This window comes from Lotus japonicus, chromosome 1 (assembly GCF_012489685.1).
Source record: "Lotus japonicus ecotype B-129 chromosome 1, LjGifu_v1.2".
NCBI classification, from domain to species: Eukaryota; Viridiplantae; Streptophyta; class Magnoliopsida; order Fabales; family Fabaceae; genus Lotus; species Lotus japonicus.
Window position 1 is genome coordinate 107,308,199 of NC_080041.1, and position 14,542 is coordinate 107,322,740.

Sequence of the window (14,542 nt, forward strand, 5' to 3'; positions counted from 1 at the left end):
AAAATAAGTCATTGGAAATTTTTTTTCCGATTCCGGATCCCTGAAAATTTTTTTTAATCAGAATAGGTCCCTACTCGTGTTAACAGCTTAGGTGGCTCAATTTTTGCTGAGTCATTGATTCCACGTGGCTTTTAGATTTTTTTTAAATACACATGGATTAAAAAAATAAAATTAAACATTTTAATTTAAAATTAAACCCTTAATCTAATTAACCTAAATCCCTAATTAGATTTAAAATTTAAAATTAAACATTTTAATTTAAAATTAAACCCTTAGATTTATGGATTTAGGGTTAATTAGATTTAGGGTTAATTAGGTTAATAAGATTTTAATTTTAAATTTAAATGTTCAATTTTATTTTTTTAATCCATGTGTTTTTAAAAAATATATAAAAGCCACGTGGAATATTTGATTCAGCAAAAATTAAGCCACATAAGCTGGAAACACGAGTAGGGACCTATTCTGATTAAAAAAAAATTACAGGAATTCAGGGACCTCCAAAGTATTTAAACCTTTAAAATTTGCTCGATGTTTAAAAAGTTATATATAAAGATAAAAATGGAAGCTTACCACACACAAAAGAATAAAGATATCTGAAATGGTCATAAGTTTCCCCAGTTGAAAGCTCGCCCTAGACGTGTAAAAATTCATTAGCGACCTAATATAGGTTGAGACTTGGGCGATTCTTTAATGCCCGCCAAAAGCCTTCTTGATTAGCACATAGTTCTCTCGTATGGCAAACCATATGACCTCTATTGTGCGAGTGATATAACACTCTGCAGCATATATAGATACTTGGGCCTCGATTGTATAGGTCCAAAGTTATAGATGGTTTAGGTATAAGGTTCTACCTTTCCTCCACTGCCACCATCATCCTCTTCTCAGACACTATCAGATCTGTGACCACAATCAAACTCGCCGTTAGGGACCAAGGATCCTACCTTTTTCTCCTCCCCTCTCATCAGATCTGCGGCCCTTGGCTTCGCCAGACTAGATCTGCAACCTCCGGCCGTTCCACCACCTTCCGCGGCCGTCAGCCACCAGCCACCGTCCGAGATCTCTGCCCGCGGCCGTGGGCCACCGTCTCCCCCTTGGTCCTGTTTCGCTGCGCATTCATCTCACTCCCTGGCTTGCCTTCTGCTCTTCTCAGTTCTTGTGGTGGTGCCTCATGAGCACCTTGTGGTGATGAAAGCCTTGAAGCAGATGCAGTTATCTGCGGTACCGGCAGAGTCGGCCTGGCTAAAAGCGACATAAAAATCATAAGATTAGTTTTTCGCTTTGAGAGTAGCATATCAAGTTTGGTTAGAGATTAAGTGTGTTTGTTTAGTCTTTGATCTGTGTAGTTTGGATTTTACTGATCCAAGTGTGTTAGAGCATGCTAGCTTGTTCTGTAATGAGTATATGTGTGCTATGCTGTATGTGCTCCTTTCTAGGGTTCGTTACCCTTTGCTTGTAAGTGCCGTTTGGCTTAGCTTATGCCTTAATCCGATGAACCTTTGACCAAAAAAAAAAGGAAAATGGTCATTTTTTTTTGGTACGGTAAGGAAAATGATCATTGTAATTAAGCATGTTCGCTTGATATACCAAAAACGGCGTAGGTTTAGGATTTCTCTTCTGGAGGGATTCTGAGTCTAGTTTCTTGGATCACCGACATGGACAATACCAACTAAAAAAAAGTTCAGTTATGAGATTTCATAATGAAGTGGGGTCTTCTGAATTTGTGAACTTTGGCCCAACTCATCCCAAGAACCTTAAAACTTTCAAAAGTTGAACCTTAAGGCCCTAGTTCACGGTGTTTTGATTCAACTGCGATCGAACCAATGACAATGTAATTTGTATGGTACTATATGATAAATAATATATTAACATAAATTGTTAAGAAAACAAGTTAAGTCAAATTTGAAATAAATTGCAAAACTAATAGTCTTCAATCATTCATTCAATGTTAATGTATCATACTATTCGGAAAAAAGGGGCTGCAACTTCTTTATGGGCGAAGTCTACACCATCTACAGAAGTCTACACCACTTCCTTCCAGGAGTAATGTGCAAAAACCATCATCAAAATAACTCACTACACCTAAGGAGTGAAGTGTTATCAATATGTTCATTTTACTGTAAGAAAACATACAAAATTATGTGATCATAAGCTTTTTCCTGTTAAACAGTAAAAATATGAACTGTTGACTATATCTCCATGACTTCAACCTGAACAGCATAATCTGGAAGGTTATGGTTAGTCAGAGAAACATTAAATATTGCACTATTGTCCCTCAAGCCCGGCATGGGAGTATACTAAGATAAGAGGTCAATCTTCCCAGGAAAACGCCATTTTTCTTCCGAGTTGGAATTGAACATGAAAGCTCAGGTACAATTAGAAATTCTCCACATACCAGTCCTGTACCCCACAGACATGAGTAGAAGCTCCCAAAGCATGTTAGGTATACTCAAAAGATTCACCTTGGATCCTGGAATCTCAGACCAATTTACAGAGATTTCTGAAATTGGGATCCGAAACCATTTACACAGAAAGACTAATTCAACATCGAAGCACCACCTGCACAGAATGACAGACTATTATAGAAAATTATTGTAGAATCAGAGAAAGTGGATTAAAAGTTAAAACAAGAGACCACAATGTCTAGAATTATTATCGAGTGTGATTTCCTAGGAATAGCAGCAACATAGAGTCTTGCGTAATAATAGCCTTACCATTCTTTCAAAAAAAAAGCCTTACCATGGAGTAATTGTTCAAAAGGAAGCACTTTTGATTGTGAGTAATTCGATAATGTTTAAAGAGAATGATAAACAAGTCAAAATTTGCTTTCTTTCTTTTCTGGATAAAGAATTTACATGCTTTATTATCTTAATGAATAGTTCTAATCAAATTATTATGGTCTAAATTCTAGATAGATAAGCCCAAGGAATAATGTATATAATTATCTTCATATAACTGAAAAGATTGCAAAAATGTTTATCCCTGATCAAAACCTATAGACAGGAGTATAGTCTAATGATAGAAATGCAACATTTCATAAACCAAGAAAAGTAGCTCTGGAAAACTATAGCGAAGGAATAAAGATTGAGAAAACAATTTAATAACAAAATAAGGTATGAACAATCAACTTTCTATTATTTCTGAATTACGAAGCAACTCCATTGCATTCTATAGTAGAGTTGTAAGAGCAATCACCTTTTCAAGCGGACATTTGAAAAAAGCTTCCTAGCTGCAGCCCTAGTAAACATCTTGAAACCACACTGTGGATGTACTAAGTCAATGTTAGACAACAAAAACCAAAATCAATATGCATGCTCAAGTTAAAGCATTGGAGAAGCAGTGAAGCACTGAAAAGCCAAAGACAAATGTACTAATATCAACATTCAACAGACATTCTGACATTCATGACAAACCAAGTATGGCAAAGCTTTCGGTCATTATGTATACTTACTATTTCTAAGCAGGATGTCCGTCATGAGAGTACCAAATAAGAATGCCAGGTGAAAAGTAAATGGAGTAGGAAATAACCTGTGTATCACGTATTCCTGGACCAGCAGCTAAGAGAACCACAAGATGGAACCCCTTCATCAAAAAATTGCGGTACCACTTCCTCTGTAGACAGTAAGCTAAGTTATTCAACCAATATGATCTACACACATGACAAAAATAAAACAAAGAATGAAGAAGGCCACACTTAACTGAAGCCAAAGCTTTCTCCTCTAGATGAGCTCGTGAACCAAAAGCAACAACAGGGATATCAGATATTCTAAAGCTAGGATCACTACCACTTGAATCTTCCTGATGAAATTCCTTTTTGGCAACAGCTTGAATCTGACAGCAAAACATAAGAGAATGTATATCAACACCTAGCACCAGAAATATGAACAAAAATATGATTATAAGATCTATGAAACATGCACATTCTAGCATTTCAATAACCTGATTTTCAAGCTTCTCTAGGTCAGTGACCTTAGTTGCTCCATCAGCATCAAGCATAAGAAGTAATTCACCACGTGAGTGCAACATGCCCTGTAATACAATGCTTTCAATGAAAGAAGAAAGCCTTAATTATCAACAAGCATAATGTGACACAGCCATTCAATATAAGGATTATATTTTAAATGTTATAATTTAAATTAGACTCACTTTTCTGATTGCTTCTCCCTTGCCATGATTTCTTCCAAGAAGGATGACCCTTACCTTGTCTACTGTGTATTTCCTTACAAATTCAAAGGCTACTCTTTTAGTACTATCAGCACTTCCATCATCAATAATCACAACCTGCTCAAGTGTTCATTGATAAGAGAAAGCATAGGCGTGTCCACAGAAAGTTACAACACAGTTGGGTAAAAGTACATTGGGGAAAGAGTTTCAAATATGCCATTTTAGACCAAAATTATTTGAATGGAATGGATACAGGAAGTTAGTTTCACTTGACATTTGTAAAATTCATGAGTGAAATAAAGCCTATTTTATATAAGTTTACCAGATACATTAGAGTGATTATTTTACTATTACATCCTTTTACATGGTGTAATATATAGTTTCCCTTAAAACTCTAAATAACATAAAAATATTCTCAAGACAATATTCTACAATCTAAAACAAAATTTCAAGAGAATGGAATTAAACTAGGGCTGTAAAGATAAAACCATAAGCGGTTGAATAAAAGAAACTGGAAGTACCTCATATGAAAATGAAGGATCCTTTAAGGCACGTTGTTGAAGATAACTACAAAGTGAAGGCATAAGTAAAATTATGATCTTGGTAACAACCTTTAACAATAAATGCTATGCTACTTCACAAGAGCCGCAGTTATGTAACTACTTACACCACTACTCTATGTATGAAGTACTAACCCATTCATATAAATGGTACCGTGAAGAACGTGCATAAAAAATAAATTTATCAATTCTGTACAAGTTCAGATTTTTCCCTTCTGTTGGCCGCACAATGTGGTTGCTTCCACTCTTCTTTTTTCTTGAGGAATGGGAAGTTCAGCATGTTAACATATTTATATGAACAATGAAAACATAAATCTTGGTAAAAACAGTGTGCTTTGACTTACTTCATAGTTTCCTCAAGGGCTCCAGGAAGCCTATGCTCTTCATTGAATGCAGGAACTATCAAAGAGATATACTTTGACGCTGGATCAACAATGTGTGGGCAAGGAACCTAAAGAAACAGAGTTAAAATCAGTCAAAACTAATTTACAACTGGGAGGTATCTTCATAGACATATGCATTAATTTTACCTCCCAACAACCTTTATAAATATACTAAGTTTGCAATACAGATTATTTATATACATACGAAAGTCAAATATGAGATTGTCAAAGCACGGTATACTGGAATTTGACATGTCTCTTTGGGTGAAAGGTGTTCAAAGATGTATGCAGATGCACTTGGGATGGTGAATCCTTCCTAACTTCCATTATAAAACTAGAAAATGATAACAGAAACAGAAAGAGGGAAAAAGAGAGAAATAGACATAGAATCGTAAACTGAATTTTCTATTATGATTTGCTAACCTTTACAATAGAGTGAGATTCTCTTATATAGAGAGTTGGTAAGCTGTAACAGAAAGCTAACCACACTAACAGAATCCTAACAGAATTCTAACTACTAACTATACAGCTGTCAATACAGCTGGATACAGCTGTTAATACAGCTGGCGATATTTCATATCCTAAGCTATCCTTATTACACTTATACACCCCCGCAAACTGGAGGGGGTTGGACAAACTTGTGTTTGTCAAACACACTCAGTTTGTCTCTTAGAAACTGAAACCTAGTAGGAGACAAAGCTTTGGTGAAGATGTCAGCCCTTTGGTGCTCTGAAGAAATATGTTGAACTGCAAGCTGCTTGGCCTGAACCTTTTCTCGAACAAAAAATATATCCAGTTCCATATGTTTAGTTCGAGTGTGGAGAATGGGATTATGAGTAAGCAACACAGTACTCATATTATCACACAAAACCAGAGGTGTTTGAAAAGGGATCTGCAACTCAGTATTAGAAATTAGGAGGCCTATACTCAACCACAAAAGCTAGCTCAAGAGTTGAGGTTTGCACTACCCTTATAAAGCTTATCTTGGCTCTATCTCTAGCCAATGTGGGACTTCTAACACACCCCCTCACGTCCAGGATTGAACAGACTGGAACGTGGGATTAACAACGGGTGGCCCAATAATGGGAGGTCTCCACAACAAATGGATCTAGGATAGGCTCTGATACCATATTAACAGAAACAGAAAGAGGGAAAAAGAGAGAAATAGACATAGAATCGTAAACTGAATTTTCTATTATGATTTGCTAACCTTTACAATAGAGTGAGATTCTCTTATATAGAGAGTTGGTAAGCTGTAACAGAAAGCTAACCACACTAACAGAATCCTAACAGAATTCTAACTACTAACTATACAGCTGTCAATACAGCTGGATACAGCTGTTAATACAGCTGGCGATATTTCATATCCTAAGCTATCCTTATTACACTTATAGAAAAAAAAAATCAAGGATAGGCCACAAAATACCAACCAGTCCAGCTCAAAATAGAGCAGAGACTGCAGATGTAAGAGAATGACATGTGAAATTGGAATTATTTCACTAATTTAAAGATCACTACTGAAAACATGTAAGAATTATCACATTCAAAGTAGTTAACTTCCATTAAAATTTTGGAAAAACAATATTGAAGTAGGCCTGTTTGGAGACTATCTTTCCTTTCTTCTTGTTTTGGAGATTAACCTGTTTAAGTTTCCGTTTTAAGAATATGATGGTAACATGGAAATTGAATAGGGAACAATTTTTAAACCCAAACTGGTTAACTAGAGAAGGTGGTGGGAAAATAGTGAGGGGGGCAAATGCAGCATTTGAATACACTTCCTAATGAATATTCAATTGAGAAAAAGTTTCGCTTGACAGATGACTGCCCTATTATTAATATAGCTAGTTCCGTCCCTGTCTAGACTTGTCTCACTAACTTACACTTCCTAATGAACGCCCCCAAAATAAATAAATAAATAAAGATTGCTCAAAAAGTATCCTGCATCCCAACAGATGCTGTAACACAATGCAAGAGGAAACATTTACCTGTTTCAACGAATTAGGATCCTCAAAAATAGCCGGAGCTTCAACATGCCTAATGAAAACCAAAATGAAAATATTAAACCAACAATCCAAGGCCATAGCATTTTTGTCAATGTATTAGACTAGATGAGTGAAAATAAGGACATACTCATGGTTGTTTCTTCTGCTATATGCACTAAAGAAGACCACAGAGACAAACCCTAAGACCGCAATCACAAAGAAGGCCACAATAAGACACATAAACTCCATTCCTTTTCAGTTCTCTACAAGATGCTGCAGCTATTACCAATAATATCTTGCCCCTGTCATCAAGCACACAGAATTTGCATACATTGTTCACATTAAACAACAACAACACACACAGTACATAAACATAAATAGTAAATACATGTAATATATACCAAAAAAACTACAAAGATAATGTAGGTAGTAGTAGTAGTATAGAGGATTCAGCTCTGAAAATCACAAGATTGAATTGACATAAAAATCCAACCCCACTATGAAATCCAATTTTGAATTTCTTCCTATTAATCATTTTCCCTCACTCTACCAGATTGTGTTTGTGTTGTTATCAAACCTCCTTCTTCTGTTCCTCCTCCTCTAGGGTTCGCTAATTCTCTTCTTCTTGCTCCACCAATGCCCAATGGCCAAGAAGAGGAACAACAACAACAACAACAACAACAACAAGAATACCCACCCAAATGGTTGATTCAGAAGCTTACCTGAGAAATCAAGGCGTGATGGCGGCAAAACGGAGTGACGGCGGCGACAAAGGAGGCTGCGGCGAGCGACCAAAGGAGCAAGGAAAATCGATGAGCTGAACGAAGAGAGCAACGTCGTTGATGGAGACTTCAACCCGATCCAAGACAACGTTACTCGTTCGTCCGTTCGGTTCTGTTGACCAGAAATTTGTGTTTTTTTTTCTACGGGCCTTAGTTATGGAGCAAGAGAACTCGGTCAGGCCCAAACTATAAAAGCCCAACCAACAAAACCCAAAAGATTAGTGAGCATTGTATGCAAATGTGTGTAAAAAGTATGAAATATAACTTTTTGTATGACAATTCAAGATGGTAGTTCAGTTGGCAACGCAGGCTAAGGGTGTGGAAAGAGATTTCGGGTTCGATTCTCACACAATACACTCTAGGGGAGGGATGAGGACCTTTAATTGTGACTAAATCCCGAATCTGGTGGCATCCAAAGGGTGACCGGGTACCAGATGTTTATACCAAAAAAAAACTTTTTGTATGACAAATAATGAAATATTATACTTGAATAGGGGGAAATAATCAATTAAACTTGAAATATGAGTAAATTGAGAAATTAATAAATAAGTTTTATATTTGCATTTTGTTAAAACTTACATAATAGGAAAGTGTCCCGTTAAATAGACATACGACTTTGACTCGACATTCGACTGAAATGTGTGTTAGTTGCAGATTTTAACTTCCACAAACATTAGTAAAACTCTAAAATCTTGCATTGCAAAGTTAAGGAAAGAAACTCTGAATCTCGCTTGAAGAAGGAAACTTCAAAATTTTCCATCTTCAATTACGGGATCATCCTTGGAATTTTGAGAAGGATAGCGTAGTGAATTCTCGCTTTGCAAAAGGCACAATCAAAGGATAGGCGAAAGACGACTTGAAGGCACGGTACAATGTTTAGAAACCACTTTCTAAAATGAGTACTCTGATAAATATGATCGATACATAATATTTTTAAATTATTTTTTTTTATCAACAATTATAATATTTATACTTCATCATTTAAAATAGATTATTCAATACTTAGATTAAAAGTTTCACTTAACCTGTGACACCCCTCTTGTCAAATTGCAAGTCTAACTTGTGACACTGATATGATTGAGACTTGTGGTTTAGCCCTACACATTTTGTGGTTTAGCCCTACACATTTATTGAGTCAAAACTTCAAACACACACTTCTTCAATCTCTCAGGAGCTAGGCCCCCAACCTCATTAAATTTTATCTATGCACATAGAAGATACATGACTAAAGGTAAAGGATTTGTGGTTGCATCTACAACTGCAAGCATCAAATGACAGAGATGTCCATGATTCTTGTGAAGACTAAAGTAAGTTGGCAATTAGACATGGGGTCCTTCTCATGTCATGAATCATGATTAAAGCCAGAGGTGGGCACAAGGGAAAAAGAAAATATGGTGCTCTCTTCCCTTTTTTTCCTTCACTTTTCTGAACCATAACAAACTTTATGGAGAGGGAAAGGTTAGCCATTGATCCTATATTGATAATTCCATTGTGCCAGACAGTACTATTTTACCATATTCAATTCCCTTCTAATCTAGTATAGTCCCCATGACTCAGAGTCACAGTCACATTCATGCTTCTATTGTTTTACCGAATGCGTTTCTCCACAACTACAATAGTATATGGAGGATATCATTTTAACACTTCGAGATAATTTGGCATTTTGTTACTTATAATAAAAATTGATATTAAACCTAGGTGGTTAAGATAGTGGGCACAATTTACCATGAAACTGCAGTTGGGTGCAAAATAGTAAATAAATTGGGCGGTTCATGGATCACAGACTCTTGTCTCTTGGTAGCATTACATTCATTGATGCCTAGTATGCATTATTGACTTTCAGAGTTTATTGAGCAAAAACTAATAAACAAGACAGATGGTAATAAGGGCAATGGAAAAATTAAAAGTGGAATTTTATTATATTGAAAAAAATTACAAAAACTAATAAATGCTTGCCTTTACTAAAGTATGGAGTTTGAGTAACTTTTGTCAGACATGCCTGTGATCTGGACAAATAAATACTTTATTGAGAACACATAATAGCAACATTCTAAGAATACAAGTGGACTCATTTTAGGTTATTATCTAACTTGCAGAATATACAACAAATGTTAAAACAAAAATCATACACCAAAAAGAGTAGTAATAATACATATTGTGCTTTGTTAATAATTTGCATTTAAGAGTGGATTTGAGAGGAACATTTTCATTTTGAGCTTCAACTATAAATAAATAAAGAATATTTCTAATCTCCAGCATTAAGCATTTAAAATATTGATTCATTTTAAGCAATGTCTCGAACTTGAATATCATAAATTATTGATAGAAGAGTTAATCTTATCAAGATGTGAAGATTTCATACCTTAACCGTTTGATAAGAAAGAAAAAGAGAATGTGCTGGAAAGCCATTTTGCCAACAGCTTAATAGAGATAGGTTAGCTAATAAGAACAAAAAAAGTTAGGCTAACTCTTGCACCCCTTTACAAATTTGTATTAGCAAGTATCAACAAAAAGTACAAATGCAACCTGGATTCACGGATTCGCTGTATAAACCTCAATCCAATGCCCAAATTATTCATGCTAAATTACACTTCCATTTCCCCCAAAATTCAAAAAGGAAAACAGAGAAAAGAAAATGAAAAACAGATCAAACAAAATCATCAGCCAATAAACCAATAATAACTAGTCTCCAAAAAATTCCAAAGACTAATTAGAAACAAGTTAACAAAACAAAGATCCTAATAAGATCACATGTCAATGCAGTGCATATTTGGAAATCCTACCCCAATTGGTTCTGAAATCAGAATCAATACAGGTAAGAAACTTCTATGAGTAGCTTCTATGTTTCAGAATTGATTATGCAGAAATAGAAGTTGATCCAAACAAGACACATAACATATATAGAAACTTTGATGATTGATCTTGATCATAGTTTTGTCTAATGAGCCATTGCAACCTGTGTATGAGAGTAGTTAATGCTTCTCTGGTGTGGCATGGAAAGCATAGCAGTGTGATCCAAGAAATCTTTGAGCTCCACCACAGACTGCAGAACAGTCCTCAGATCCTCAGAACAGGGGAAACCAAAGTTCCCAACTCTCCTCACGGCGAAGACATAGAAAGTGATGCACCCTTTTCTGAACTTGAACCGCGCCATTTCACAACCATTGAGACCCTTTATGAGTTTCTTGTTCACCTCACCGAGTGCTATCTCAGAGGGCCATGCTCGATCCACTGCAACCTTCATGGCCTCTGTTTCAAACACAAAGATGATAACTTTGGATTTCTTGGTTCCAAGGCCAAGGGTGAGTGTGTGCCATGCTTGGTGAGCTAAGATGGTGAAGTTTGTGGGCAAGAATGCGGTGGTGGAAGGGAAAGGGGGCTTCTTGGTGGCGGTGGCGGCGGCGGCCGTGGTGGTTGTTGGTGGTGGAAAACAGAGCACTTTGAGAAGCTCTAGGGGTCTTGCTCTGCGGATTGTGAAGGATTTCACTATGAATTGGCCGCCAAATCGGATACCCTTTACCTCTGAGCTTAGTTTGAAGGAGAAATCAGAGGCTTGTTTGGTGGTTTGGTCATTTGGATGCTGGTGCTTTTGCTTCTTGTTCTTGTTCTTCTCTTTTTCTCCCATGGTTGAAAGAAATTGGTTTTTCTAATTTGATATCATGAGTAACAAGACTAATACAAAGGCTTTCTATGGTTTGTAGTGTACTCAGGTTTCTTTTTTCTGGAAGAGTCACATTCTCTCACCGCTATACCATAGTAGATAGAAGCCAAAAAGGTGGAAAAAGTATAACAATTGACATGAATTTCAACCAATTGTTTAACAATAAAAACAGGGCAATGATTCTTCTATTCTAATTCTAATATAGTATATATATTTTTGTAAGTTGCTTGGTTAGTTAGAGATAGAAATATAGATTAAGTTATTAAATCTATCTCTTTCCAAATCTGAAATTATTGATTAAGTAGAAATTATAATAAGTTTATGTTTCTATCCGGAATTGGAACTTGACTGAAATTTTGGAGAGAATAAACTTGAATAATACAATTGAAGTTGATTTCATTGTTCAACAATATCAATATTTTGAAACTACTCTGTACTGTATATATATTGTTACGTTATATGCTTTAGTATCGTATAATGGTCGACCTAAATCATATCTCAACTATCATTCTCAGTGAAGGTCAGAGCTGAAGAATTATTATTCTAGACATTGTTATCAAAATTGGTCATTGTCAAAGAACGAATTAAGTTTTTCTATCAGACATTACTCTTAGCGAAGGTCAGAGCTAAATGCCTATTACTCCTATAGCTAACCTCGGAATGGGAGTCAACTATGTCACGCTGGTGAACCAATAGTCGACCATGTTTATTACATTTCTAAATAAGGAACTAGGTATGTGCGTTCGCAGACCATGACCAAGCATTGACATTCAACCATAACCGAGCATAACATGTGACCATGACCGAACATGGGCAATCGTCTATGAATGAGCGTGTTTGATACATTAGCAGACAAGGTCACAGGTTTGCCTGCTCGTCGACCTTGACCAAAGCATTCACACCCTACCATAACTGAGCATTGACAATCAAGCATAAAATTCGATCATAACCAATCATGGTAAGCCGACATACATCAAGAAAAATCGCATCATGGGACACCGGGTCACCACCCTGCCTGATCTCACTCGAGTTTCCCAAGGTCATCAACCATTTGCCCAAGAACTCAATGCACGCTCGAGGAAAATGTGGAGCAGCAAGAGCCCTTAATCAACAATTAGATCAATTGCACCAAGCGCCTCCTGCCAGAGGATCAAAGGACTTGTCGCAAGTTTGGTACCTTAAATTGTATAGACAACAGTCCAACCTAGGACATGCCAACCTCAACCCTATATAAGGTGAGACAAAGTTCATAAGGTACACACTTCATTCCATTTTAACTCTTATACACCATATAACCTTGCTAACTTGGGCGTCAAAGTGTCTTCACAAGTACCAACATCCCCTTAGAATAGTCCAAATAGTATGAGTTGCAGACATATGAGTCGGAGAAGGGAAAGTCCAATAATCAAATCACATCCTTGAAGGGGAAATTTGGCCGAATATAAAAAAAAGGTACCAACGGTGGAGCTTACCACACAGGGGACAAAGGAGGAACCACTAGGAGAGCGCATTGCATGGACAATGAAGGTGCAACCACCGAGGAGGAGGCACCACAATTTTGGCCCCGTTTGGAAAAACAGCTTATTAAGCGCTTATGCATAAACTATTTTAAAAAATTTGTTAAAATAAATTGAAAATAAGTTATATATAAACATAAGCTTTTTTTCATAAGCTATCCTGAGTAGCTTATGAAAATAAACTCAAAACAGCTTATGGTAGGACATAAGTTGTTTGCATAAGCTCCCCAAACACTTGCACAAGCGCTTATGCTATCAGATAAACTCAAATAAGCTCTCTCAAACAGGACCTTCATAATCTTTCTCGCCACAACCATTGTTCCTATAAACAACACTCCAAAATTCTTCTCGTGTTAACAATGTGATAGGTGAGCATTTTGATTAAAATGATGAAGAAATCGATTCTTTTAAAGAGCAAGTTATGCACTCTGCTTCAGGCTTTATTTAAGTCTCAGTCTAAGGCATACTCGGGCAGCCTTAAGTTGATTAATGTATTTTTACTCAATTGAATGTTGGATGAGATAAAATATCTTTTTTATCATTCTAACGGTCAAGATAATGTTCATTTTATTGTAAATCCTCTGAGCTGACAATATTGCGTCTTACGAACACTTAGCGGCCAAAACCAAAGTGCATGTTTGAATTTTTAACATTATTATTTTAAAATGTCACTTAATTAATACCACCCTTAGATTATATATAATCATATATACAAATATAGGTCTGGGTCAAACAAAGTAAGATAATAAGCTGTGATGCTTGTGAAGTTGTACCAAACATATGGTCATCATTATATCGGAAACAAGTGTGTACCAACAAAAAACTAGAAACAAGAAGATCTTATCAGTTGCGTCAAACCTAACTAATCCACCATTTAAAGATGATTATTATAACTAGCACACGTCAGTATAAAAAATAAGAGATGTAATTGAGTTGTTTCAATACTCATATTTTTGCTACTACTAATACTTCCTTCATTTTAGAAAGTTTGTAGTTTTTGGTATGATTTCAATATCTCAAATATTTTGTTGTTTTAGGATGTCAATGCATTTTTTTCCCTTTTTTTTTTCCACATATACCCTCATTTAATACATATTCTCTCACTTATCATCTTTCATATTAACTAACCACAACTCTTTGTTATTAATTACATTATTCTCTATCTAAGTATAATTTAAGAGATGCACATCATACTAGTAAAATTAAATAAGGGCAATCTAGTCAAATTATACTATCAATAATTGATTTCATACTCTTTGTGTCACAACCTTAAACTACAAACTTTTTGAAACGGAGGGAGTATATGTTATCGCCGACAACTATAAAACCAATTCTCTCAAGATTTAGATCAAGTCACATTGATTCTCCCACCAAATCAATTTTTTTAGGCTTAATTGCACTTTTGGTCCCCCAACTTTGGCCTTTCTGTGAAAATCATCCTCAAACTTCAAAATTAGCAAAAAAACGACCCTAAAGTTTACACCTGATTGCAAAAT

The 14,542-nt window shown here is 35.9% G+C and overlaps 2 protein-coding genes across 3 annotated transcripts; both read right to left on the reverse strand.

The window, feature by feature from the left end:
- Window positions 1–1,909: 1,909 nt before the first annotated feature.
- LOC130728915 (uncharacterized) lies at window positions 1,910–7,992 on the reverse strand. Of its 2 annotated transcripts, none has more exons than XM_057580491.1 (11): window positions 7,809–7,992; window positions 7,235–7,388; window positions 7,090–7,138; window positions 5,066–5,172; window positions 4,683–4,728; window positions 4,144–4,278; window positions 3,937–4,026; window positions 3,697–3,828; window positions 3,526–3,609; window positions 3,193–3,257; window positions 1,910–2,556 (listed from the first exon to the last, which is right to left on the reverse strand). In XM_057580491.1, exons 2-11 carry the CDS (start codon window positions 7,333–7,335, stop codon window positions 2,364–2,366), a joined length of 1,002 nt encoding a protein of 333 aa, XP_057436474.1. In that variant the 5' UTR covers window positions 7,336–7,388; window positions 7,809–7,992; the 3' UTR covers window positions 1,910–2,363. The 2 variants fall into 2 exon arrangements, with proteins under 2 accessions (XP_057436474.1, XP_057436477.1); XM_057580494.1 differs by having other exon boundaries at window positions 2,417–2,556; window positions 3,193–3,268.
- Window positions 7,993–10,326: 2,334 nt separating this feature from the next.
- On the reverse strand, window positions 10,327–11,663 carry LOC130728916 (uncharacterized). The gene has a single exon (XM_057580495.1). The coding sequence runs from the start codon at window positions 11,491–11,493 to the stop codon at window positions 10,807–10,809; it is 687 nt and encodes a 228-aa protein (XP_057436478.1). The 5' UTR covers window positions 11,494–11,663; the 3' UTR covers window positions 10,327–10,806.
- Between the last annotated feature and the right edge of the window lie 2,879 nt (window positions 11,664–14,542).

What these genes read in the sequence shown, in the direction of transcription:
- LOC130728916 (XM_057580495.1), bottom strand. Translation starts at nt 11,493, where the DNA reads ATGGGAGAAAAAGAGAAGAACAAGAACAAGAAGCAAAAGCACCAGCAT.
- LOC130728915 (XM_057580491.1), bottom strand. Translation starts at nt 7,335, where the DNA reads ATGGAGTTTATGTGTCTTATTGTGGCCTTCTTTGTGATTGCGGTCTTA. An exon ending in ATCCTAATTCGTTGAAACAG is followed by an intron (nt 5,173 to 7,089) that starts GTAAATGTTTCC and finishes CTGTTTCTTTAG; the next exon opens with GTTCCTTGCCCACACATTGT. An exon ending in CAGGAATACGTGATACACAG is followed by an intron (nt 3,258 to 3,525) that starts GTTATTTCCTAC and finishes GTACATCCACAG; the next exon opens with TGTGGTTTCAAGATGTTTAC.